Source organism: Castanea sativa, chromosome 2 (genome assembly GCF_040712315.1).
Source record: "Castanea sativa cultivar Marrone di Chiusa Pesio chromosome 2, ASM4071231v1".
Lineage (NCBI taxonomy): Eukaryota > Viridiplantae > Streptophyta > Magnoliopsida > Fagales > Fagaceae > Castanea > Castanea sativa.
Window position 1 is genome coordinate 6,062,447 of NC_134014.1, and position 27,219 is coordinate 6,089,665.

Consider the following 27,219-nt stretch of genomic DNA (forward strand, 5'->3'; position numbering starts at 1 on the left):
CTTGGTCTCCTGACTTGAGACTGGACGGCGCACCCATTCCCTGCCACTCCAGCATTAGGGCAGTTCAACAAGGCCACGCCCACCACTTAGCCGAGGTGCTGGAGCGTCCTCTTCTGCTGCCTAAGGACATGGAAACCTTGGAGAAAATGGGCCAGCCGCAGCTGTTCCTCTCGTTAAAAAGGGGTTTAGCTCTGGTAAGTTCCACCTTGCCCTCCTACCTTATATTTAATTGTAAATACTTTAGCATATTTATCCTCTTAACATTTTTGCAGTCCATCCAAGAAGTTTTCGTGGCTGAGAAGTTCGTGAAGGATTCTCGAAAGCGCACTGGGATGGAGCAAGAACTAAGGCAAAAGGCAGAAAAATCCTTAAGCCAGGCCCTAGCTGAGAATGGGAAGCTCACATCAAGGTTGGCCAATCTAAAAAGAGAGAGAGATGGTGACAAGGCCAGCCTAAAGACGATGGAGACCCAAGTGGAGGGACAGCGTAAGCTCCTTCGTCAAAAGGATGACGAGCTCACCCAAGTCCAACAGGCACGCTCTGACTTGGAAAAGGAGCTTACGCGGGCTAAGGAGGAAGCTCGCGCCCACAAGCACGCACTGGAGGCCGCGAAGAAGACCAGTTATCAGGAGGGGTAACCAGAACACAAGAACAGCTGACAGAGGCCTTCGCGGCCTTGTGCCGAGAGTACTGTCACCAAGTCTGGGGAGAGGCCATGAATGCAGCAGGGGTTCCTCAAGCTTCCGAGCTGAGGAAGCCCGAGAATATTTGGCTTCCCCTAGACATACAGGAAATTGAAGACCCTCCTGTTGCCGTCTGCCTCCCGCCCTTCCTCCGTGGTGCAAGAGCTTGTTCTGATCCTACGGTCTGAAGGTTCCTATAAAGAGAAGGACAAGTGATGGCGCCGAGAAGGAGCAAGTCCAAGACATGGAGCCCCTCGTTCCTTCAACAGACAAAGGGAAGCAAGTTTTGTCCACCTTTGAACTGGAGTTGAAGAGTACTGAGGCTGGCAGCAGCTCCCTCCAAGACCCCCCTGCACAAGCTTAAGGCCTAGGATAGAACCTTTTGTACTCCTCCTTTTTTTGTATACAATTAATGAAGAAGACTTTTATTCAATTCTCGTTCATGTTGTCTTTGTTTTACTTTATTCTTTTTGTGCTTGCCATGAGAGCTTCCAATAACAAATAGTTAAAGGGAAAACAGAATAAATAAGTATAACTCCACCATGCAAATAACTATGACTTCAAAACAGCCACATAACTTAATTTAGACGTCAAATAATGTCAAAGTTAGACAACTCACATGACAGTTAAACCTTTGTAATCTGACATATTGTTTTCAGTAGGATGTAAGGTCCGAAGACTATTCCTTACAAAAATTTTGCTTAACACTTAAGAATGAAGAACTTGAGATCCAAATTAATGAATGGTGAGATAATGATTTCCATAAAACGGGTGATAAGAATAAGAACAGTGACAAAAATATTAAGAACAGTGACAAGGTTTGTGATCCGAGGACTACACTTAACCAAGTTTCTGTTTGATTCTTAAGAATAGTAATTTCAAGTGTTAATTTTCCCAAAGTAGGAGGTCCGAGGACCCGGCATAACTAAGGTTCTGTTTAACAAATGACAAGACATCAATTTCCACAAGGTTTGTGGTCCGAGGACAACACTTAACCAAGTTTCTGTTTGATTCTTAAGAATAGTAACTTCAAGTGTAGAGGTACTTATAACTTTGAAATGTTAACTAACAAAAGCACATTATATTAATAATAATACCTTCTAAGGTTATTTACATTCCATGGGCGTGGTACAATTCTTTCATCTAAGTCAGCTAGCCGATATGACCCTATGCCTGCTACTGAAACAATGCAATAAGGGCCTTCCCAGTTGGGACTTAACTTACCCCAAGCTGGGTTTTTAGAAGTGCCCACAACTTTTCTCAGTACAAGATCACCAATTGCGAGCGGCCTTAGCTTCACGTGAGCATCATATCCCCGTTTTAGCTTTTGTTGATAATAGGCCATTTGGACCATAGCTGCCTCGCGTCGTTCCTCAAGTAAATCAAGATCTTTCTCCAGAAGTCCATTGTTATTCTTCGGGCTAAAAGAGCTCGTCTTTAGGGTGGGAAAACCAGATTCCAGAGGTATCACCGCCTCGGCTCCATAAGTCATAGAGAATGGCGTTTCTCCCGTGGACCTGCGCGGTGTGGTCCGATACGTCCACAGGACATGAGAGAGCTCTTCTACCCATCTGCCTTTCGCATCGTCCAACCTTTTCTCGAGCCCACTGACTATGAGCTTGTTAACGGCCTTGGGTTGCCCATTTCCCTGAGGATAAGCTGGGGTGGAGTATCTATTTATGATACCCATGTCACCACAATATTGCCTAAAGGCCTTGCTGTCAAATTGAACGCCATTGTCTGAGATAAGTGTGTGTGGTATACCGAATCTAGTGACAATATTTTTCCAGACAAACTTCTTGGAATCAACATCTCTGATATTTGCTAAGGGCTCGGCCTCAACCCATTTAGTGAAATAGTCTGTTCCCACAAGAAGCCATCTTTTGTTTCCTGCAGCTCTCAGAAATGGCCCCACTATGTCCAATCCCCATTTGGCAAAAGGCCAAGGACTGGAGAGAGGGTTAAGAACCCCACCAGGTTGATGAATATTAGGAGCGAACCTCTGGCATTGATCACATTTTCTGGCATAGTCCTGAGCCTCTCTCTGCATATTGGGCCACCAATAACCCTGAGTCAGAGCTCTATGGGCTAAGGACCTTCCCCCAGTGTGGCTTCCACAAATCCCCTCATGCCAGGTTCCTCCGCAATGCTTCCGTTGATTCGGGGTGCACACACAACAAGTACGGTCCCGAGAAGGATCGTTTGTACAGACCTTCCGGTCTCGGACAACCAGAAACGTGGCGCCTTTCGACGTATCTTTTCTGCTTCAGATTTGTCCTCAGGAAGGATATCATTCTTAAGAAAAGCTATAACCGGGTCGATCCAACTAGGTCCAGGCCTTATCAGATGAATGTGAAATGTGCTGACGACGGTAAGAGTTGGCTCCAACAAATCCTCCACGAGGATAACCCTGGGCAAGTCCTAAGCCGAGGATGTCGCCAACGTAGCCAAAGAATCTGCATGGGTGTTTGCACTCCTAGAAATATGAGCTAAGACGAAGGAGTCAAATTCAGCTTACTGACGCTTGACCTGGGCCAAATATTCCTGCATTCTGGGGTCTCTAGCCTCCATGGTCCCCATGACTTGGCCGACCACTAACTGAGAGTCCGAGAACACATAGATTTCCTTTTCACCCATCCTACGTACCATCTGCATACCTACCAAGACTGCTTCATATTCGGCCTCATTGCTAGTAGTCGAGAATGCCAATCTCAAAGATTTTTTAAAGACAATCCCCTCAGGGGACGTTAGAACAAGTCCAACACCAAACCCTCTCTGATTAGCAGCCCCATCCATATACACTTTCCAAATCGAAGGCACTACGGCCGTGATCACTCCAACTGATTTTCCATCCATGTGTGCTTCTTTTATAGTTTCTTCTAACAATGGTTCAGTAAACTCTGCCACCAAGTCAGGGAGGACCTGGGCCTTCACCGAGGTGCGAGGCTTGTATTTAATATCAAAAGCCCCCAAAATGGTTCCCCACTTTGCCACCCTACCAGAATAATGGGCGCTGCGTAACACCGCCTTGAGAGGCAATTGGGTCAGAACCACTACGATGTGAGACTGGAAATAATGGAGAAGCTTGCGCGTGGCGTGAACTATGGCCAGAAGCGCTTTCTCTAAGAGCAGATAGTGCACCTCGGCCTCATTCAAAGACTTACTAACATAGTAGACCGGTCTTTGCACCCCGCTTTCATTCCTTATAAGGACCAGGCTGACCGCGTGGATGGCCACTGCCAGATAAGCAAACAAGACCTCGTCCGCCTCGGGGCGAGACAAGATGGGTGGTCGAGAAAGATACTGCTTAAGCTGCTGGAAAGCTAACACGCAGTCCTCGGTCCATTGAAACCCTTTCCATTTATTCAACAATTGGAAGAAAGGACGGCATCGGTCAGCTGACCGAGAGATAAACCTATTCAATGCAGCAATCATTCCGGTCAATTTCTGGATCTCTTTTGGGTTCCAAGGTGGCTGCAAATCCTGAATAGCCTTGACCTGCGCTGGGTTCACCTCTATGCCTCTGTGAGTAATCATGTACCCCAAAAACTTCCCGGACCCCACGCCAAAAGAGCACTTTGAGGCGTTAAGGCGCAGCTTGTACTTTCTTAGCACCTAGAAGGTGTCGGCTAGATCTTTGACGTGTGAAGGTATTGTTTTGCTCTTTACCACCATATCATCTACGTATACCTCAATAGTCTTCCCTAGTTGCTGTTCAAACATTCTGGTCATCATTCTTTGGTAGGTAGCCCCGGCATTCTTCAACCCGAATGGCATGACCTTATAGTGGTAGTTCCCTGTTGGAGTAATGAAAGCAGTCTTCTCTTGATCCTCCAACGCTAATGGAATCTGATGGTAACCCTGGAAAGCATCCAAAAAACTCATTCGAGGATGCCCGACAGTGGCATCCACCAGTTGATCAATACACCGCATTGGGAACGAGTCCTTGGGGCAAGCTTTGTTCAAATCTGTGAAGTCCACACATACTTTCCACGTTCCATTCTTCTTTTTAACAACAACCGTATGCGCCAACCATTCGGGGTAGAAAACTTCCTTAATAGCCCCAGCCCTCTTGAGTTTGAGCACCTCTTCCTTTACAGCCTCGGAATGTTCTTTGGAAGAACGCTGAGGTGGCTGCCTTCTCGGAACAATTGCAGGGTTGACATTAAAACAATGGAAAATGAAGCTCGGATCTACACCTGGAGCCTCATACGGGTCCCACGCAAAAACATCAATATTGTCCTTCAGAAATTCCAACAACTCCATTTTCTCCTGGTGTGGCAAGCGCATGCTGACTTGGAAGAACCTCTCTGGATCATCGACTATCAAAAACTTCTCCAACTCCTCACAATGAGCCTCCTCTCCTGTCATCATTCCAGATGCATCAGGAGCTGTTAACTGCTATAAGTCTTTGGTGATCGAAGCCGAAGACTCGGCTTTTGTCTAGTGCAGCACTACAGCCGACATGCATTGCCTGGCCACCGATTAGCTGTCGAGGATTTCTTCAACACATTCCCCCGAGGGGAACTTAACCTTAACATGTAAGGTAGAGGAGACAGCTTCAAGAGCGTGCAGCCATGGCCTGGCGAGGATGGCTGTATATGGAGAGTACGCGTCAACCACAATGAAATCCACCTCAACCGTTTCTGAGCTGGATTGAACGGGCAAACGGATCTGTCCCTTTGGCACAACGGCTCTCCCTTCGAAGCTTATAAGTGGCGAGTCATAAGGAGTAAGATCTTCCATCTTCAATCTTAACCCCTTAAATAGATCAGGGTACATGATATCTGCACCGCTGCCCTGATCTATCATCACCCTCCTCACATCATAATTCCCTATCCTAAGTGTAACTACAAGAGCATCGTCATGGGGTTGGATAGTCCCTACCTTATCCTCCTCGGAAAATTCCAAAACGGGCAAGTTTAGCTTCAACCTCTTCGGTATACAGCCCGACTCCTCGGCCTGAGGATGTGAAACTGCCATCACCCTGGTGGGAGCCGAGCCGATCCTGCCAGGTGCAGCAAAAATAACATTAATTGTTCCTAACGCCTGCCGAGATGAATTATTCATCTGATTGTTTGAGCCAGATTGACTGCCCGACCCGCTAGGTTGGCACAAGTGCTGCTTCAGTTTTCCTTCACTGACAAGCTGCTCCAAGTGGTTCCAAAGGGTCCGACAATTCTCGGTAGTGTGGCCCACATCTTGATGGTATTGGCGTGTGCTGTTGATTCCTAGTCTCCTGCCATCTTACTGTGCCATTTGAAGAAGGGTTCCATACGAACTTTCTCCGGCGAGTGATGTACCGGTTCTGTAACACCGTGTTCACTGCATGAGGTGCTGCCGAGACTGACTGCCCAAAGTAATCTCTCCTATGCTTGTAATTCTGGTACCTGTCCCGATCCGAAATCCCTTCTCTCCTGCGGGATAACCTTCTCCTTACCCTTTCCTTGCTGTTGGTCTTCCTCCACTCTTTTGTACTCGTCAATACGGTCCATGAGGCGACGTACGCTGCGGACGGGCTTTTTAGTCAAAGACTTTCTCAGGTCGTGATCAGTAGGAAGACCTACCTTAAAGGTATTAAGCGCCACCTCATCAAAGTCGCCATCTATTTCATTAAACATCTCCCAGTAACGGTCGGAGTATGCTTTCAACGTCTCCCCTTCTCTCATGGTCATGGATAACAGCGAGTCCAATGGCCGAGGTACTCTGTTACACGTAATGAACCGCGAAGCGAATGCTCTAGTAAGCTCCCCAAACGAACCTATAGACCCTGATTTAAGGCCGTTGAACCACCTCATAGCAATAGGTCCCAAGCTAGAGGGGAAAACTTTACACATCAGGGTCTCGTTGTGAGAGTGCACCGCCATCCTCTGGTTAAAGTGACTCACGTGCTCCACCAGATCAGTCCGACCATTGTAGATGGTAAAGGTGGGTTGAGTAAACCTCCTGGGGAGCCTCCCCTTCTCAATCCTCCGTGAAAACGGAGATTTGGAGAGTTGGTGCAACGCCCGACTCATAGCATCGTTCCCTAAGCCCTTGGAAGGAGCCTTCTTGCGTCTGCGAGCTAGCTGGTCATCCTCCTCACCAGAGGACATTGCACTGGGGGGTGAGCAGGATCTTGAGCTGTAGCTACCTCCCTGTACCTCCTCTGAGGAAGGATTAGATGAGGATGGTGAAGACCTGCGTCTGGCGCGGCGTAACTTTCTCTTCAAACGATTAATCTCCTTCTGCATGGCTTTAGCTCCATCCCCATGGGTGGTGCTGCCCCCACCATGAGTATGGCTAGCCCCGGGGTATTCTGTATGGACGCTTCCCTCCCGATCCCTTCGACGCTCAAGACGCTCGAAAAGATCCTCTAGCTGTGATCCCTGTGACTCTGCATGGTGGGAACCCAAGCCTGCCATAGTATCCCAACTCCTTTTAGACTAGATTTCCCACAGACGGCGCCAATTGTAAGTGCACAATTGCACCTGGACCCAAAGACAACTACGGGCTCAGGCCCAATGAGCCTTAGACAATAAAATTTGTAGAGCGTGGGCTTGTAACCTAGATTAGAAGTGTTGAAAACTTAATAACGGGCTAAGAGTTACAAACACATGTAAATAACAAAAGATAACTGAAAAAAGGCCTCCTCGGACGTAATCCGAGGACCATTTCTGTATTATTGATATTTCTTCCTTAGAAGTTACAACTCTTAGTTTCTTTCTTTTTTTGCTGATCCCCCTTCTTCTCTGGCCTTCATCTTAAATACTTCCTTCCGATACTTTTGGATGTGCTGACTAGAAGTTTTAGCCCTACCGTTCGGGGTCACTTCCCCATTAATGCGGCCAGGGAGGTAGATGCAGAGCCTTTAATGCGGAGGTGGCAGCCTTTGCACTTGATATTTTCTTTAACACTGGTGCATCTAGAAGGTTCAGGGTGTCCCCTTTTAACCATTAGTCTTTCGAGAGTTGTGCCTTAACCTTTATAATGAAGTCTTGAGTTTTCTTGGTTCTGTCCGAGGAGAAGCTCGCTCTCGGCTGTACCCTCGGATCCTCGGCGTATGAGCCAATTTGTAGAGTTTAATTCTGGAGTAGGTCGGCCCTCCGTACTACAATCCAAAGGTCCATATGCCCATTCAAGTCCTTTTACTCTCCACATCTCTATAGCTTAGATATGCTGTGGCTAAAAAAAAAAGAGGTTTGATCTATACAGAAGGAATATGTTAGTAGTATATTACGCTTGGAATAATAAATTGTTTGTTTTTATAATAAGCAGGAATAACAAATTGTTTTTTTTTTGGAGGGATGAGACTGACCAAGACAGAGCGTCCTTTGACGTAAGTAGTGACGTTTACTCCATTCTTGTCTTCTTCTCCATTAAACCTCAACTTGCCTCCACTTTTCCTTCCAAATCTTCAACACTTTTGACACTGCAGCTCAGACTCAGCCACTGATCACAACTGTAACTAAAAAATGTCGAGCTCTCAGTGCTTTGAGAACGCACCAACCTTGAGCTCAACCTGTGGAGCAGGGACAGTCCAAGAGTTTGGAGGCCTTCAAACTTATGTCACTGGCTCTTCTCATTCTAAGCTTGCCATCCTTCTCCTTTCCGATGGTTTTGGTACCTATCCTCTTTTCTCTTACTTGGGTTCCTTTGTTTCTATATATATATATATGTTTTATATACATGATGTTTAAATACATGTTTGCATTCTTGAATCTCTAATTCAAAAGTTTTGGACCTGGGTTTTGATTAGTTTTGTGGAAGCTTCCTTGCAAAGCGATTATAATTCCTAATAAACATTAAAAAACAAAAAAATTGACCATCTGGGTTTGAATGATAATATTGTTAATGAAGTAATAAAAATATGACTTCGAATAGAATAATTAAAACGATAGGAAAGAATAAGTGATTGACCATGATTAGTGGTTGATAATCAATAGTCAACCCCAAGAAACTTTGAGACCTAAGGCTTGCCTTTTGTTGTTGTGGTGTATATGTGTGTGTCTGGGGAGCGGTTCTTCAGTTTTGTTGAGATAAAAGTATAGCATTACAAATAAGGAATATGATCTATCTTTACTAGACATAAATTTGATTATGTTCCTTGGAGCTATAATTCAATTTTTTATGTATCATCTTGTGGTGTTTTGCAGGTTATGAAGCACCAAATTTCAGGTATGATGATTTCTTTATTTTACTGGATCAAATATTTCAATTGCGCTATATAGAGGCAACTAGTTACATATTCTGTTACCTGCTTGCATTCGTAAAAGAAAAGTGTCACTCAAACTAAGAGGATAGAGTTATATGACAACATTCAATAGTTACTTTGGATCATTTAAGCAAAAGAAAAGCAACATAGGTGATAGAAATGATTTTTAAAGGACGGCTAGCTGAGCTGCTATTTTTTTTTCCCTTGGTTCTCTTAGAGATAAATCTTGCCTTCTCTAGGATTAAGGATTTTGAAGGAAATCCACTTTTATGTGCAGCTATGATCCTTCTTTTCTTAATTTTCACAAAACTAGTACATGTAGAAAGAAATCAAACAGTAGAGAGAATATTTGGAGATTAGAAAGCTGGTATAGTAAGGTTACATCTCCTTTTATAACACAACATTATCTCTATACAAATAGAATTTTGAATTTCAAAACCATATATATAGAGAGTAATTCTCCGAGATAAAATCTTGCCTTCTATTGGATTAAGGAATTTAGGGATGAAGGATATCCATTTTTTGTGCAGCTATGACCCATGAAAAGGAAGAATGGGGAGTTTTCTCTTCTTAATTTTCACAAAACTAGTACATGTTCAAAGAAATCAAACAGTTGAGAGAATATTTGGAGAGTAGAAAGTAGAAACTGTATCTTGTTCATTCGGCTAGTATAGTAAGGTTACATCTCCTTTTAAAATACAACATATTCTCCATACAAAAAGAATTTAAATTCAAAATCGATTGTACAAAGTGTGATTCTTAGAAAGTATTATGTGATTGTTTCCTTAGAATTTTCCAATAGTAAAGGTGGTTGACTAGGACCGACTTTGGTATCATTTGAGTAATTGCTTCCTTAGGAGGCTCCAACTAATGGTGGTTTATTAGGACCAGATTTGGTAACACTGAGTAATTGTGACCAGCCTAAATTCCTTGATTTCTGCCAATACATGTATTGTTAACTTCACAAGGATCATTATCCAACAATTTTGTTCACCTGCCTAAGAAAGTCTTTTAAAGGATGTGATGCAGTCACGCAGGACAATGATAAAAAATATGCAATCCTTAACATCATTGTTAATGAATTTGGAAAAAAAAGAAAAAAAAAGAAAAAGAAAAAGAAAAAATAAGTGATATCAAGTCCAAGAATGTGGGAAACATGAAGCTTGTGGAAGGATTGGAATTTTTAGTTTGAGTGAAGCATGTGGCTGATGAATATTCTGGGAAGGACGATATCAAGGAAAGTGATATCAATGGTTAGCTTATAAACTTTTGAACTCTGATTTCCAAGAAGGAAAATAAGGAAAACGAAATAGCAAGTATCCATAAGGGGATTCATATGGTTTGCCCGCAAGACATGATCACTGAATTTTGACATATGACCCATAACATCCTTGAAGTCATGTTTTAGGTATAACTGTTTTAATTTATCATTATTATTAATGGTAAATAGTACATGTACCTCGCATGTGAAATTATATGTGTATATGAAACAGAGGACAGAAGAGACAAGAATATTTCATGCCTCTTTCCAACAGCTATAGAGGCCAAAATTTGGCCATTTACATGTAATTGGCCTAAATTTAGTCATGTTTAGTTAGCTAATGGAACACAATCAAGAAATCCAAGGGCCAAAGGGGCCTAAAGTTCTTTGAATTTCATGGAATTATAGCCTTTGGAAAGAGGCTGGAGATAGTAATAGAAATGACTCTCCTCTTTTGCCCTTTATTTCAGAGTGTGTAAATGCCCACATGAGGTACAGATACTATTTACCATCAATAGTAATGGAAAATGTCACAATTATCACTAAAGCACGATTACATAAATTTGTGTGTCAGGCTTAAAATTTCATGAGGTCTTTGTGTTTTATAGGCAAATTGCAAGGGGGTTTTCTGCATTTTCCACGTTATAGAGTTTAAGGGCTTGTAAAGTGAACTTGTTTCTAATTGTTGATTGTATATGCATCCTAAACATGTAGTGTTTTGATAAGTTCATCCTAAATATGAAGTGTTTTGATCACAAGTCCGACATGCTATACTTAGTCCAGGGTATATAATGTTTTCTTCTTCTTTATTTTCTTCTGTACTCACCATTTATTTGATTTTACTCATACTTCTTTTTAGTCCTTCACATGTTAATGATATATACTTGCAATAAATTATCTAAAATTGAGCCAAATAATATCTAGTCCTTAATAGTTTGAATTAGTGGAAGCAAATGTTTTTCAAATACTATGATTTATCACATTTTAGCTTTTACTAAGCACGTAAATCCAAACTGTCATCAACCATGTCTTAGAGCTGTTTGTGTTCCATCAATTTTCTTATTCACCAGCCAAATTTACTCTTGTGTTCTAGATAAACTAGATGTTAGTGCATTCAAATATCAGTTATTCCTAGCTATATGATATTAATAATATGCATTGCTTCTCTATGAAGGAAACTAGCTGACAAGGTTGCAGCAGCTGGCTTCTTTGTGGTAGTTCCTGATTTTTTTCATGGTGACCCTGTCACTGATTTAAATGACCCTAAATTTGATCGAGACACCTGGATGAAAGCTCACAACACGGTTAGTTTCTTGCTTCTCAGTTGCAATCTTCAGGATGGGCATATAAAAATTTGTGCAAGAATCAAGAAAATAAGCAGGGCACATATTGAATTGTGTTTGATGTCCTATTTGACGTACATACTACTACACGTCTATGCATTTTTGTCTAAAACCAAAGTTGCAACTGAATGCTTTTTATCTGTAATGTATGACTTGAACCAACCTAATTCTGACTGCTTTGAGCTTAATTCGAATATATTTACCTTTCTAGGATGAAGGATTTGAAGATGCCAAACCTGTGATTGAAGCTTTGAAGAGTAAAGGATTCTCTGCCATAGGGGCTGCAGGTTTTTGCTGGGGGGGTAAGTGAGTTTCTTTCAATTTAAACTTTGATGGCGAATTTAATGCTTGAGTTTTTTGAAAATTTCTTGGCATAGTAAACCTGGAGTGCTTCAGTTGCTAACATCTAGCTTGTGTGCATGTGTTTCAGCAATGGTATTGGTCAAATTAGCAAGTTCTACTGACCTTCAGGCTGCTGTCTTGTTGCATCCTGGACGGATCACAGAAGATGAAATCAATAGTAAGTCTTCCATTTCTCAAGCTCGTGCTAAATATTTGTTACAGGTAGCATGTTGTCTCAGACGTTCAGGTTCATTGTTTCAGATGTTAAGATTCCTATTTCAATATTGGGAGCTGAGATTGACCATTCTTCTCCACCTGAACGAATGAAACAGTTTGGAAAGAATTTGTCAGAAAAATCTGAGGTATGTCCTAAGAGAATGTCATTCATTGATTCTCTATTCGTGATTTTGAATTTTATAAATTTAAGTGTTTTGTTCTAATTTAAGTCATTTTTTTAAAAAGTAATTTTCCATCATAGTATATTTCCAGCATTTAATGAAGCCTCAGTAAAAATACTGGAATTTCTTTCATGACCAGCAATTCATGGTCAGAAACATTTCTCATGATAAGAGAGCATAATCTCTTCCAGCATAGTAAATCTTCTGGCTAAAAGTTATTATTTCTTCTTCCTATAACAAAGAAGAGTGATTTTTCTGCTTTGCATATCAAAATTAACAATAATTCAGCTGCTTTTTTTAACCTCCTACTATGTATATCTTTCAGTTCGATAGCTTTGTGAAGATATATCCTGGTGTGGCTCATGGATGGACAGTAAGGTACAATGTTGAGGATGAGTCAGCCGTCAAGAGTGCTGAAGAGGCCCATTTGGACATGTTAAACTGGTTTACCAAGTATGTCAAGTGAAAATTTGTTTATACATGAGAGAGAAATGTGAGGGTTAGAATAACGTAAGGTAATGCGGCTAGAAGACGGGTAATTATCTATGTATTGTACGCAGAAATTAGCCTCTTTGTTTCGCCTAAAAGCTTGTACTTTAGTAGTATTGTTTGGTCTTTCTAGTGAAAAGAACCAACCCCATCTTTCACTTGTTGCAATAATTGAATTATCGAAAAGAAGAAGATTAGCAACCTTGTTTCAGAAATTTGGTAATAATTACTTATGACTTTATGATATTATTTTGTACTAGCACCGTTTAGAATATTAATTAAAATTGTCTGAATTAAGAGTTCAATTCTCTCTTTGGCCATTTAGCTATATCTTCACTTGTGCAGGATATCTTCTGTTAAGACTTTATAATATTATTTATTATTCCCTCTCTAACCGGACATTTCCAGGCAAAAAATCTGCTTTAATGGTGATCCTACGTGAGAATAGAGTTTCTCAATAAATATGTCATACGGAGAATCACAATATTGTTGGGTGCACTGCACCATGGGTCAAGCCCACTTGTAATAGACATGCTCATTTAATGAGCTTGTCTTCATGTCTCTCCGACCGGATTGGTAAGAGATTTTTAATAATGTTATTTAAATGTTGTAAAAATACATGTGAGTGAAAAAGTGTTATTAAAATATGAATAGGTGAAAAATTATCGTAAAGATACATAATCTTGAACGAAAACGATTAATTAAACTTTTCTTCATCATGTACGAAAGTCAGCATGAGTTATTGCCTTGGTTGGCTTAGGCGTGTTGGACATGTTGAGGAGAAAAAGAGAAAAGAAAGGGGCTATTCAGCCTAGCTATGGGAGAGCTGAAGAAAAAAGAAACTGGCTGAAGCAAAAGTCAAGGCAAGTGAATTGATGTCAAGAGTGTGAAAGGAAGAAAAGAAGGAAAAGATAAAGAAATAAAACGAGAGGCCATTAGGCCAGTGAGTAAGTGGAGAAGTCCTAGAGAATGAGGCTAAGGCCAATGTAGTTTTAAATAACTGCGTGAGAGCAAACAAAAGAGAAAGAGGGAAATATAGAGGGCAAGAGAAAATTGTGAGAGATACACAGTGAAGAAGAGAGCAGCGAGTGAAAAGAAAAATAAAGTTTTTTTTTTTTTGCTCAAATTGCATCTCTAAGTGTTGTAATTTTTATTTAATATAGTGAAATTATTCGGAGTTTGTCTCGTGATTTTTTCTTCAAGGAACAAGGGTTTTCACGTAAATATTTGTATTTTGATGTGGTTGTGCTTCTGCTATGGTTGTGCTTCTGCTGTGCTTGTTGGCATTTATTCCCACTTATATAAAATTTTTCTCAACAAATATATTCTAAAATAGACATACAAAGTCCATTTTGAGTATAAGCTATTATTATTTTTTGAATAGTTTCAACCTATAGCGTCCGCTTATCAGACCAAGACACCATTCAATTTTAGGTATAGGTGGAGATTGAACTCTAGATCTCTTATTCAACTATTAGAGATTTTACCAGTTGAGCATAAATTATTATTGAATTTGAGTTGATGCTTAGAGGATTGTAAATTTGGACCATTCACACTCTTGTCTAATGTTTAATTCACAGTAACATAACCTTATGCTACAGTGGGTTCTAGTTAGCTTAATTGGTAAAGTCTCTGATGGTTGTATAAGAGATCTAGGGTTCAATTCCCGCCTATACCAAAAACTGATTGGTGTCTTGGTCTGATGATAAAGAGCTATTATCAAGAGCGGACGCTATAAGTTGAAACACTCTCTCAAAAAAAAAAAAAAAAAAAACCTCGTGCTACAGCCAGCACAAGCCTCACAAGCCTGATTTATGTGCATCGTGCTAATATTTAAAATGTCTGATAGTAGAAATTTGAAAAATCTGTCTGTGTGTTTGTAAGAGCAGGGAAGTAGTCAAGTAGCCGATTTCTTGAGGTGTTTTCATGATTTTATGGGATAGTATTAAATTAAAAAAATGGCTATTTCAAAATAATGATTCATTTTCAATCAGTAATGTCTCTTTGTAGGTTCAAATCCTTTATACACAAAAATCCTTTATACACAAAAACCAATTTGTATCTTTGCCTAACGATAAAGAATGAATCAATTTTTATAAAATTAATTAAAAAATGGCATTTTCAAAATATTGATTCACTTTCGATTAGTAAGGTCTCTTTCTAGGGTCAAATCTTTTATACATTAAAAAAAAAAAACCAATTAGTATCTTGGTCAAATAGCAAAGAATAAATCAATTATTATAGAATAGATGTCATAAGGTGAAGTCTATGTTATCTATTAAAGCAAAAGCAAAAATAAAACAAAAAGTAACATAATGTAGGGACTGAGAGAGAAGGAATATTAGTATGTTATGGCTACAAAAATGAATTGCTATTTTGGAGAGATGACTGAGGTTTCCTTCACTCATTTAATGATAGTGGATCATGTTCATATCTAGACATGAGGATTAAACTACATGGATCAATCTTAGTGTGCATTTGCGTACCAATGTTTTTGCATTTGCGTTTTTTTAGTGGGTCCCATGGGTACTATACATGGACCACCAAGAACTGAAAAACGCAGCCATGGGTTTTGCTACAGTGTTTTGCCTTTAAAAAATTATTTTGCTACAATTTTTTTAGCAATAAGTTTTCAGCAAAATTAGCGATATTTAAACAAACCCTTAATGTGGCATATTTAATAATCATGTCAAAATCCATCAACCATTAGTTTAAAAATATGATCCATATAATGCACTTAACATATAGGTTATGTTGGGTTAACACAAACAAACTTATTTCAATATTTTTAATAAACATGTATAGAGTTGATACGGCCACTACCCATTTCAACCTATTTAAAAAATGACCAAAATGAAGAATTTGTCAATAAAACAATTAAAACTCTTTTAAGTTTTAGTAACTCAATTCATTATTTAAAACTCAAAATTAAAGTCAGATAAAAATAAAAATTATTTATATGAATCTGGTTATTGTGGATCAATTGCAATGCACTTTAACAGGTTCTCATTTGTACCAAACACTAAGTCCAAAAACTAATGAGATTTCTTCATGTGTTTCTGAACGTAAGAATTTAAGACTACACTATTTTTGTGTCATAAGTTTGACACAACTCTGATATGATAGAATGTGAGTAATAAATAAAAAATGATGGATTAACATAAAAGTGACAGATTGTCAATTACAAGGGTGTGTGGTCATTCCACAAGTGCTTGTGGGGTAAAGACTGAGGTTCAAATTTCCAGAAGAGAGTTTCTCACACACACACACACACACACACACACACACACATATATATATACCTTCTCGTCCTCAAATTCTCTTATTGAAGATTTGAAGAAAAAAAATACAATCACTTGAACAAGAATTGGCAACGATTGCCTCCACAGTAAAAGATTTGTCTGTCTCCTTCCCCCTCATTTGGCAAAAAGAAAAAGAAAGAAAACAGTTGTTGATGCAACTCCAGTCTATGGAGAGTTCATAGAAAGTTCTCCCCCAAATACCAAAATGTCAACCCAAGCCTACCAGCACTTGTTTACCATTGATAACAACCCTCCTTCAAAATGGCATGATGAGATTTTTAACATGTAACCACCAGATCTAACTATTGGTGCTTCTTCAAGACCTCCAGATATGAACATGTTGGCCATAAACCCAATTATATAACTAAGAGAGTAGATGGACAAATAAACTGACAATGGGCATCTCCCAATGGTCTTCATGTGACCATTGCTGTACTCTCCCCAATTCTTGACAGTCATGGCTTATTCTACCTCATGAGATGAGTCAGATCCACCCTAACTCTTCAAGAATCAACAAACTTTTTACAGGATATATATATATATATATACACGCTTAAATTAGGTTAGAATAAAAATTTTAAAAAAAAAAAAGAAAAAAAAAAAAAGAAAAAAAAGAAAAAGGACAGATTGTCCATTACAATTTACCACAAGTAATTCCGTTAAATAGCGCGGTGCTTGAATTACTTGTCAAACATTTCTATTTTTTTATCCTTTCACGTACGTAAGCGGTGACGCTGTCTTCTCTATAAGACCTGAGATTCCCTCCACTCGTCTCCTCAGTCCCGACTTTCACACTTTGACACTGCCACTCAAAATTGTAAAGATGTCAAGCTCTCAGTGCTTTGAGAACCCACCAACTCTGAGCTCAACCTGTGGAGCAGGGACAGTCCAAGAATTTGGAGGCCTTCAAACCTATATCACTGGCTCTCCAGATTCCAAGCTTGCCATCCTTCTCATTTCCGATGTTTTTGGTACCACCCCATCTTACTTGTTTTTCCTTCTTCACTATAACATGTATGTAAATGTTGTATTCTTGAATCTCTAATTCAAAAAGTTTAGAGACGTGGGTTTTGATAATAAAGCATTAAAAAAAAGAAAAAAAACACTTTTTTGCCATCTGGGTTTGAATGATTTTGTTGTTCAATTTATAATTTCACAACTTTCACTTATATACATATGTGTGTGAATGTGGAATTTATTTATTTATTTATTATTTTTATGTAATACATAAATTTGATAATGTTCCTTGGAGCTACAATTTAATTTTTGTATCATCTGGTGATGTTTTTGCAGGGTATGAAGCACCCAATTTAAGGTACGATGATTTCTTTGTTTTACTGGATCAGGTGTTTTGTAACTTACTGAATGGTTCAAATTTAATTGCGGTATATAGAGGCAACTAGTTACATATTTTGGTGCTTGCTTCCATTTTAGAAGAAAACTGTCACTCAAAATAAGAGGATAGAATTTTGTGACAAAAAGGAAAAGCACAGAAACATAAGATTGGTTTTGAAAGCATAGCTAGCTGAACTTATAAATCTTTCATTCTCTAGGATTAAGGATTTCCTCAAAATACATGTACTAGTTGTTGGGAAAAACTAGCCACTTCTTGGTGAGAGCAAAGTCTCCACCAAGATTGTCAAGCAAGTCTAAATTTTCTGTTTTTGTTTGTAATTCTTAGGCTGATTTATGTCATTTTGCATGAAGCAGTCTCTTTTCAATAAAATTATCTAATAATAAAAAAAAAATTCTAAATTTACCAACACAGAGGTATTGGAAATTAGTCACGACAAATACCAAGGCTAAGTTGGCAATATATGCAATATTGAATCTAAGAGACAAATTATCAAACACACAGAAGGCATACACAATGCACACACAATATTTACTTGGTTTGGCACTCAGCCTACATCTATGGGTTGAGTGCCGAACAATTTATTATAGACAACAAGTTGCAACGGTTTTCTACCCAAGTTTTATCACACAACTTGAGGTTACACAACAATGAGACCCCAAACACCTTTCAGACACTTGCTTTCAGTAGTTTTAATGGCCATGGTAGGAGGAAAGAAAACTCACACCCAAACCCTTATCTCTTTCACTTCTGTGTTCTCTTAGCCACTTGTGTATATCTCATTATGTGTGTGTGCGTTTGTGTCTATTGCTTTGTGTGCCGGAAGTTCCCGCCACTTAGTTTTATAAAATGCCTGATGGGTTGGGGCATGAATAAGTGAATAAGCCCTTATGGGTCTGGACCAAACAAGACCCAACACTAGTAATGCAAAAATTTTCACATAACTTCGTGTGTTGTTAACTTCATGAATACCATTATTTTACAATTTGGTTTCTCTGCCTGCAAAAACTCATTCAAAGGATGATGATAAACAAGAAACCCTTAATATGTAGCAACACCAGGCCTATCATGGCTTTAATATTTTGACATCATTTTAAATATATTTCAAAGCCTTTGGAGGAATGAAAGTTTTAGCTAATCAAATAATGCGAGTTAGCAAAAGAAATGTATTATTTTATTACTGTGCCTAAAACGGATCTAAGTGTGAGTAGAGAATTGAGAATTTCACTGATTGATTTTATGAGAATCATGAAACAAGAAAAGTGAATACAATGATGAGCTCAAAAATACGTCTCTGATTTCAAAGAAGAATAAGAAAAATGAAGTAGCAAGTATCTATAAGGGGAAATTATTTAAAAAAGAAGAAAAAAAAAACCATTGTGGTTTGCTCATAAAACAAACTTTGAATTGTGACACACAACCACCTTGTGGTCATGGTTTTCTTGTAATTATAACATTTTTCGTTATTGTTGATAGTGTTTGCCTCACATGGACACATGTACACCCTAGAAGGCTAAAACAGAAAAAAGTTTCCAACAGTTATAAAGACTTAAATGGCTCGATTTTAGCCTTTATAGTTCATAGCCATCAGAAAGAAGCGGGAAATATTCATGTCTTTTTAGCCTTTGTTTTGAATTGTGTAAATGCATGTGTGAGGCGTGTTATTTACCATCAACAGTAACGGAAGATGTAACAATTCCAACTAAAACACAACTACAGGGGAGTTATGAGTTACATTTTAAAGTTAAGTGCGTCTCCGTGTTTTACAGTCAAATCATAAGGGTTTTTTCTTTTTCTTTTTGGTAGTTTCCCTTTACTGATTTTAAGGGCTTGTAAAGCAAACTTGTTTCTCTTTTTTTTTTTTTTTGTTTTTGTTTTTGTTTTTGTTTTGATGAGAAGCAAACTTGTTTATAATTGTTGTTTGTGCTGCTTGTGCATATGCATCCTAAATATTAAATTTTTGCGAGTCACAAGTCTGAAACACTAAGTAAGTACAGGATACATTTCTTTTTCTCTTACCATATAAATGATTTTTCTCATACCACCTAGTAGTCTTTCACATGCTAATGATATATTCAACAATAAATTATCTAAGCTTGAGCCAAATGATATTCAGTTGTCCTCTATAGTTTGAACTGGTGGAAGTGAATGTTGTTCACTAGTATGAAATTAATATTATGTATTGTCTTGCTGTGAAGGAAACTTGCAGACAAAGTTGCATCAGCTGGCTATTTGGTGGTAGTTCCTGATTTTTTTTATGGGGACCCTATTATTAATTTTAATGACCCTACATTTGATCGAGACTCATGGCGAAAAACTCACAACACGGTTAGTTTCTTGCTTCTCAGATTTAATCTATGGATGGGCATATGACAAATTGTGCAAGAATCAAGAAATCAAACAGGGCATATATCGATTTGCCTTTGGTGTCCAAGTTGAACATTTATGCATGTTTTGTTTAGGGCCTTAGTTGATTGAAATAGAATGGCTTATTATCTATTATGTATGATTGAACATTTTTGATTGCTTTGAGCTGAATTTGAATACATTTTACCTCTAGGATAAAGGATATGAAGATGCCAAACCTGTGCTTACAGCTCTGAAGAGCAGAGGAGTTTCTGCCATAGGAGCTGCAGGTTTTTGCTGGGGAGGTAAGTGATTTGCTTTTAATTTCAACTTTGTTGTATGACTTCATGCTTGAATTATTTGAAATTAGTTTTTGCATAGAAAACCTATAGTGCTTCAGCTGCTAATATCTTGCATGCCTTCATATGTACCAGGGAAGGTAGTAGTGAAATTAGCAAGTTCTACTGACATTCAGGCTGCTGTCGTGTTACATCCTGGAAAGATCACGGAAGATGAAATTGATGGTTAGTCTCCCACTTTTCAAGCTCAGGCTAATTATTTGCTACTGATAGCATGTTGTCTGAGATGTTAAGGTTCATTTTATCAGATGTTAAGGTTCCTATTGCTATATTGGGAGCTGAGATTGACCATACTTCCCCACCTGAACAATTGAAAGAGTTTGGAAAGAAGTTGTCAGAAAAATCTGAGGTAAGACCTAAGAAAAGGTCATTCCTTGATTCTCTCATCATGATTTTAGATTTTATATATGTGAATGTTATGTTCCAATTTAAAACATTTTTGAATTAAATTTGTCATCATAGAATATTACAGCATTTAATGAAGCCTGGGTAATAATCCTGGAATTTCAAGACTTGAAATTCAGTCAGAAAAATTTCTCTCAATAAGAGAGCATAATCTCTTCCAAGTTCCAACATTGGGGCAAGTAAATATTCTGGCTACTTTTATTAAATATGTTATTTCTTCTTCCAACAAGAAGGACGGAGTGATTTTTCTGCTTTGCATGTCGAAATTAACAATAATTCAGTTGCTTTTATTTTAACCTCCTATTATGTATATCTTTCAGTTTGATAGCTTTGTGAAAATATTCCCTGGTGTGGCTCATGGATGGTCAGTAAGGTACAGTCTTGAGGATGAGTCAGCCGTCAAGAGTGCTGAAGAGGCCCAATTGGACATGTTAAATTGGTTTACCAAGTATGTCAAGTGAAAAATTGTTTACGCATGAAAGTGTACTTTGTGGGTTGGAATGTGCTTGTAAGGCAATGTGCCTAGAAGACTAATTTTCCATGTATTGTATGCAGAAATCAGCATCCTTGTTTATGAAATTCGGTGATAATTACATACTCATGGCTGATTATTTTACTAATGATATTATTTTCAATTAGTACGATTAGAATGTTGATTGAAATTATCTTAATTAAATGACCAATTCTTGTTTGCCATTTATTTTATTCGAAGCTATATGTTCATTTCAATGTGCAAGACTCTACTCAAGCATGAGATATGAAAATGCTACTCACAAGGCATATACAGAGAAAGTGCATTGTGACATGTGAGCCCAGGGTATTAAGTCTGAGTTGATGCTTAGCTACAGGCAGCACAAAGTGCAGCCTTCCAACTAAATTTCAGTTATGATATATAAGCATATGGTAGTCACACACACTGTGTATCTTATGTATGGGATGCACAATGCCACATCAGCTGAATTTCAATTAAAATTGTGAAAATGTCTTTTCATCAATTCACTATTATAACTGAATGGAAGCCCCCTTACCAAGCAAGAAAGAAGCCTTTTCATCAATTCACCATTATAACTGAATGGAAGCCCCCCCTATCAAGCAAGAAAGAAGCAGCTCTTTCCACGGCAGAGTCACCATTGACTCTATTTATTTATTTTGCTCCACAACACTTGCAAACCAATTAAATTCCAATTCATTTAATTACAAGAAAAAAAAAACCACCAGTTTTCCAAATTACACGCGATGATGTATTTTACAATCGTCTTTCATTAATTTTCATCTCTAAAGAAACAACTCTTAAGGGAACCCATTGCAGAGCAGAACAAAATAATCACCAAACATCTCAGAAAAATACAGAATCAGCCAAGCGAAATGAACCAAGAACAAATTCCTACCACTTCACACCATTCCACCTCAATCTCACTCGAGGTCGTACCTTATGTAATGGACACATAAAACGTCATTCTCGCATGCTGTATGGATCTCACATACATTAAAGAATTATGCCATGTATGCCCATTGCAGGACATACTTTATGCTCTACACATTGCCTTAACTCTCATGAAAAACCATACATAAGCCCCAAACATTATTGCAAAGATTGGAAATTGTTTAACCTTTCACTTGCCATTGAGTCTCTGTATAACAGTGATCAAGCCCTGAGTGCCAAGCTTCCCATCCCCGTTAGCCACCATCCCAGAAAACAACTGCTTACACAATGCTGCCCCAGGTAAAACCACAACCTTCTCATCATCACCTTGTTCCACAACATCCACACCCATCCCCAAATCCTTCACTTGATATTCTGCGAACCCACCTGGCCTAAAGTCCCTCCCTATCATCCTCTCCCCAAACAACTCCATCACCATCGACCCCGCCGCCCCACTCCTCACCGCCTCGAAGAGCTGCCCAACATCCAAACCCGCCTTCTCCGCAAACACCAACCCTTCACTCAGCCCCAACAAATTCGCTCCCACAATAATCTGATTCCCTATCTTACAACTCTGGCCGCAACCCGCTTGACCCATATACGTGACCTTCCCTAAAATATCAAACAAGGGTGTCAGCCACTTCACAACTTCACCATCACCACCAGCGAGTATAGCCAATTTCCCATCTCTAGCACCAACGTCGCCCCCGGAAACCGGGGCGTCGACAGCCCAGCAATCTATCTTGCGTGCAGCGGAAAAAATTTCGCGTGCGAGTGCAGGGTGACTGCTGGTAGTGTCAACAATGACAGAGTTTGGATTTAGGCCGGAGAGGAGGCCATCCGAGTCGAGGACAATTTGTCGAACATCTGGTGGGTGTCCCAGCATAGTGAAGATAACATCGCAGGAACGAGCGAGGTCGCGTGGGGAAGAGGCGAGAACGGCGCCTTGGGATTGGAGAGAGAGGGATGAAGGCTTGGAAGGGGTGCGAGCGTAGAAGGAGAGTGAGTAACCAGCAGAGAGGAGGCGAGAGGCCATGGCAGCGCCCATTACGCCTATGCCGATCCAACCTATGCGAGTTTGGGAAGGAGTGATGGGGTTTGGGAAGGGAGTGAGAGTCCCCATTTGATTTGATTTGATTTGCAGTTGTTGAATAATGAAACTTGTTCTTCTGGCTTTAATGGGGTTTGGTTTCGGGTGATTCAATTTAGAGAAGAGGCTCTTTTTTGCATCAACATTACTACAGTACTCATGGTAATCGACCTGCTGTATTTTTAGTTTATTACATATGGCCTGTTTGTCAAAGTGTTTGACAATGTTGGCTCAAAATGATGTGAAAACTATCCTTTAAAAAGTTTCATAAAAACACTTATTAAAAGTACTCATTATACAAAAAAAAATGTGTTTTCAAAAGTGAAAAAATATAATTATGTATTCGATATGTGTGTGTGTTTTTTTGAAGTGATAATATGTAGCCTAATTAGTGGGATTTATAGTTTTTAAAATATTTACAAGTGCCACTAAGTAACGTTGTTTGAAAACTGAAAACTGGTAAGAGGTGTTTTTTAAATTCAGTGTTTAAACACCCTAAAATGAACAGCTGCTAGTGGATTATGGCCCGTTTGGTTGGAGATTTTTAGTATCGTTTAAATGATGTGAAAATTGTGGTTTAAAAAGTGTTGTGAAAACACGTGTTTACAGTATTTATAAAGCAAAAAATGTGTTTGGTACCATGTTTCAGTGTATGAAAAAACATAATTATGTGTTTGGTATACGTGTTAAAAAGCTGATAAGTGCGCCCCTTAGTTGAAATTGAAGAAGGAAGTTTTATGTGTTGTCTAATCAAGTGGGCCTCATATTTTTAAAAATATTTACAAAAGTGTCATTGAGCAACGTTGTTTGAAATCCGAAAACTGGTAAGAGGAGTTTTCCAAATTACACCCTAAAATGAGTAACGTAACTCAAACACTCCTAAAAAAACACCCTAACCAAATGCATTGGTAGTCTCTACAATCACACTTTACCTAAATATTTCTATAGAAGGATCATCTAAAATATTTATTTATATATAAATATCATCTAAAATACTTAAAAGCTATTAGTGACAATTTTGAAATTTTCACTCTATATTTCCTTTGTTTTTTTAAATAACAAATTAATAATTACATCAGGAAATGAGGATTTGAACTTTGAATGTCTCTTTTAAATATACCAGAATGTGTCAATTATTCGTAGTGACGGAGCTAGAAATTTAGGTCAGTGGAGCAAAATTAAAAGACAAGATTGAAAGTGAAAAATTAATCTAAAAAAATTAATCAATATTAATAACAAAATAAATAAACAACTATATGATAATGTAATTGTCATACAGAATCTAACATAAAATGTAAACTTTAATTTATTTTTTCACACCTAACTTATTTTACTCAATTGCCCTTGACGATTTTTCATATTTTGAAATTGCTGCATGATTTCTCCACACTTAATAGTATTGAATATATCTTTCTCAATATATGTGACTAAGCAATCATTCATTTACTGATCTCCTATTTGATTGCGTAATCGATTTTTAATTATGTTCATTGCTGAAAAAGTTCTTTCAACCGTAGCTGTTGCAATTGGTAAGATCAATGCCAAAGTCACTAATGAGTAAACCAACGGATATGAAACATCCTTTTTCATTTCTACCATCTTTTCAGCAAGCTGTCCAATTCCTTTAAGTGTTGAAAACTCTTCAGTAGACCGCTGTCGGGGGTAGAAAAGTCTTCCTTCCGACAAATGAGATTTGTGTTGGGCTAGGGGCCTAAACCGAAACTCAATGATGGGCTTGAAGCACGGCCTAAAGGCTATTGGTGAAGATTTGCAGAATTCGCCTTATTTTATGCCTTAGGCCTAGGTTGAGACTGACAAGGGTTATGGGATGACCCAAAAACACTTCTTATGACATACACATCAGCATGATTAAAAAGCATACTGCAAAAAAGAAATAGCCCAGTAGTAAGATATTCCAACAGTAAAATATTCCAGTGGTAAAATGAGACAGGACAGAATAAACCTCCAGCCGTTAGTTATTTCACAGATTAAGGAAAGTATCTACATCTTCAAACTCATCATCCATTGGCTTTGGAGAATAGTCTTCTAATACAATAATATGAGGGAAAAATTTTATAGTAACAATTACATCATATCTTTCAATAGTAAATGAGTAAACAAATATCATGAGCTCCATTACAACAAATAATGAGGAAACTTAGTGTGAGATGAAGGGAGAGAGAGAGATTCCAGCTAGCGCAGCAAGATCATTATGATGCCAGGGTATGCTTATGGATGTAGTATATGTAGTGAGTAGTAAGGGTCATTTCGGGTAGTATGAGTAATAAGAGAGAGTAAGTATGTAGTGAAGTTGTTGAGGTTTTCTACTGGGGACGGTAAAAGCTTATAAGTATAGGTGTGATGGGTATTTTTTGAGCTGTAGGCTGAAGAGCTTAGTTTCTAAGTTTGAAACTAAGAACTCAGAGGCTCAGCACCTCACTAAGAGCTTTAAGAAAATTAGAGAGAGGAGAATAGAGAAGTTTATGACAGAGTTCTTCTCTATTGGTTTGTCTTGGTGTGTTAATAGGGTTCTATTAATAGTTGAGTTTTAGGGGGTGATTAACAAATAATCTTTACAAAATCAGCCTCAATCTTTAGAAAATCCTTAGAGAGTCGTTCCTAGGATTTGGCCAAGAGTGGTAAGTGATAATAGCTTAATTCTACATATTTATATCATTATTAGAAAAGCATTAACATACTTATTTTGAGTTAATTCATGCATTTTATAGTTGATTTTGGAATAATGTTAAATAATTAATTTTGTGTTTAATTGAATTTTAATGCGTGAATTTGTCTTTTGTAAGATAATGAAATTAAATAAGTGGATTTGTCCAAAGAAGAAAGCTAATGGACTTTAATTTTACAAGGGTCATGATAAAGTCAAAGAAGGCCAATCCAATTAAATTCAAGTCCAATTGGAGCAAGGAATCAAAAGAAATTTGCACCTAATCCAAGCCCAATTCGGATTAGGATTCCAGCTTGCGCACCAATTTGTATTTGGAGCATAACTTTCAGCTCAGATGTCCAATCGATATAATTCAAGTTGGGATAGAACTCTAACTTAAAGGGCTACAACTTTGTAGTTTACCAAAAGTCCGAATTATGAAGTTAAATAGGCCAAAAATGTCGGTTAAGTGAAGCTTAAAAACCTGGGATTTTTTCCAAACGGGAATTCAACTTGTAATAGGATTCCTTGATCTATTTAAAGGCTCTTTAGGGCAAAATTCAGGGGGAGCTGCTGTAGAACATAATTTAGGTTTTCTTAAAGTTTCTTTACAGTTTTTAGAATTTGATTTGTGTTATGGCTTGCTAGAAGCCTTGCTAAGGCAAGGGTGAAACCCAACCGTTTATTGGTATGTTCTTAACAATTATTTATTGGTTTTAATGCTTATGTTTTTATGTTTTTGATTGTTTTACACATCTAGAAAATTTCTTAGTTCTGTATAATCCAATGATTTATTATAGACTCCGGGCACGTTAAATGCTTAGTATTCTCTGCGAACTAATTCACTAGTTTTGTTTTACCTAAAATCTATCAATTCCATGAAACTACCTTAGACAATCAATTCTTGAATTTTTATTGTTAAATCATCTGACTAAGATCATCCTTCATATAAATTTTAGTCGAGTTATAAAATAAACATTGTTAAGGCTACCAATAGATATGTTGTGCGTGGATCCCTAAACCTTAGCGCTTTAATATATTGTTATTTTTTCTCAATTTAAATTACCTTTACTAAACTATCGAAAATCTCTTCAGTTAAACTTTATTATTTTAGTTTTATTTTATTGTGGTTTGCTAATCAATTCCCTTTTCCCTGTGGATTTGACCTCGGACTTTCTGAGTTATTACTTCACGACAATCCTGCACTTAGGAGCATTATTTAAGTCGCAGCAGTAAGTCCAACTTTTAGAATGTTCTTGCTGTTTTGGGTAATAACAGCTGGAGTTCTGACTTGGTATTAAATGCTGATTGCCCTCAGCTAATGGGATTAGAGCATGTATTAAGGTAATGATCTTGGTTTTGCTGCTGCTAGGATCAGAGCTCCCTAGGGCAGATTGTATCACACCAAGCCAGGTGTCAATCTTGGAGCCATTTGCTAGGAACTTTTCTAAAGATCCCCTTGGTGCCCTCCAAACCACATTTCCCTAAGTTTCCCTATTTAGGGTTCATGTGCTTGGTCCATGAACCAAAAAGCACACGTTTTTGTCATGATAACGAACTAATTT

At 38.3% G+C, this 27,219-nt stretch overlaps 3 protein-coding genes across 3 annotated transcripts; 2 read left to right on the plus strand and 1 right to left on the minus strand.

Annotated features, from left to right (window-relative positions):
- The first annotated feature begins 8,033 nt into the window (after positions 1 to 8,033).
- LOC142624528 (endo-1,3;1,4-beta-D-glucanase-like) lies at positions 8,034 to 13,015 on the plus strand. The gene is made up of 7 exons (XM_075798123.1): positions 8,034 to 8,285; positions 8,819 to 8,840; positions 11,313 to 11,442; positions 11,693 to 11,783; positions 11,912 to 12,001; positions 12,085 to 12,185; positions 12,547 to 13,015. The coding sequence occupies exons 1-7, from the start codon at positions 8,138 to 8,140 to the stop codon at positions 12,685 to 12,687; spliced, it is 723 nt and encodes a 240-aa protein (XP_075654238.1). The 5' UTR covers positions 8,034 to 8,137; the 3' UTR covers positions 12,688 to 13,015.
- A 3,734-nt stretch (positions 13,016 to 16,749) lies between these two features.
- On the plus strand, positions 16,750 to 21,123 carry LOC142624529 (endo-1,3;1,4-beta-D-glucanase-like). The gene is made up of 7 exons (XM_075798124.1): positions 16,750 to 16,983; positions 17,306 to 17,327; positions 19,565 to 19,694; positions 19,927 to 20,017; positions 20,147 to 20,236; positions 20,320 to 20,420; positions 20,797 to 21,123. Exons 1-7 carry the CDS (start codon positions 16,836 to 16,838, stop codon positions 20,935 to 20,937), a joined length of 723 nt encoding a protein of 240 aa, XP_075654239.1. The 5' UTR covers positions 16,750 to 16,835; the 3' UTR covers positions 20,938 to 21,123.
- Positions 21,124 to 21,404: 281 nt separating this feature from the next.
- LOC142624527 (putative 3-hydroxyisobutyrate dehydrogenase-like 2, mitochondrial) lies at positions 21,405 to 23,256 on the minus strand. Its single transcript, XM_075798122.1, has one exon. The coding sequence runs from the start codon at positions 23,020 to 23,022 to the stop codon at positions 22,090 to 22,092; it is 933 nt and encodes a 310-aa protein (XP_075654237.1). The 5' UTR covers positions 23,023 to 23,256; the 3' UTR covers positions 21,405 to 22,089.
- Between the last annotated feature and the right edge of the window lie 3,963 nt (positions 23,257 to 27,219).

What these genes read in the sequence shown, in the direction of transcription:
- LOC142624528 (XM_075798123.1), top strand. Translation starts at nt 8,138, where the DNA reads ATGTCGAGCTCTCAGTGCTTTGAGAACGCACCAACCTTGAGCTCAACC. An exon ending in TCTCCTTTCCGATGGTTTTG is followed by an intron (nt 8,286 to 8,818) that starts GTACCTATCCTC and finishes GGTGTTTTGCAG; the next exon opens with GTTATGAAGCACCAAATTTC. An exon ending in GGATGAAAGCTCACAACACG is followed by an intron (nt 11,443 to 11,692) that starts GTTAGTTTCTTG and finishes TTACCTTTCTAG; the next exon opens with GATGAAGGATTTGAAGATGC.
- LOC142624529 (XM_075798124.1), top strand. Translation starts at nt 16,836, where the DNA reads ATGTCAAGCTCTCAGTGCTTTGAGAACCCACCAACTCTGAGCTCAACC. An exon ending in TCTCATTTCCGATGTTTTTG is followed by an intron (nt 16,984 to 17,305) that starts GTACCACCCCAT and finishes ATGTTTTTGCAG; the next exon opens with GGTATGAAGCACCCAATTTA. An exon ending in CACGGAAGATGAAATTGATG is followed by an intron (nt 20,237 to 20,319) that starts GTTAGTCTCCCA and finishes TCATTTTATCAG; the next exon opens with ATGTTAAGGTTCCTATTGCT.
- LOC142624527 (XM_075798122.1), bottom strand. Translation starts at nt 23,022, where the DNA reads ATGGGGACTCTCACTCCCTTCCCAAACCCCATCACTCCTTCCCAAACT.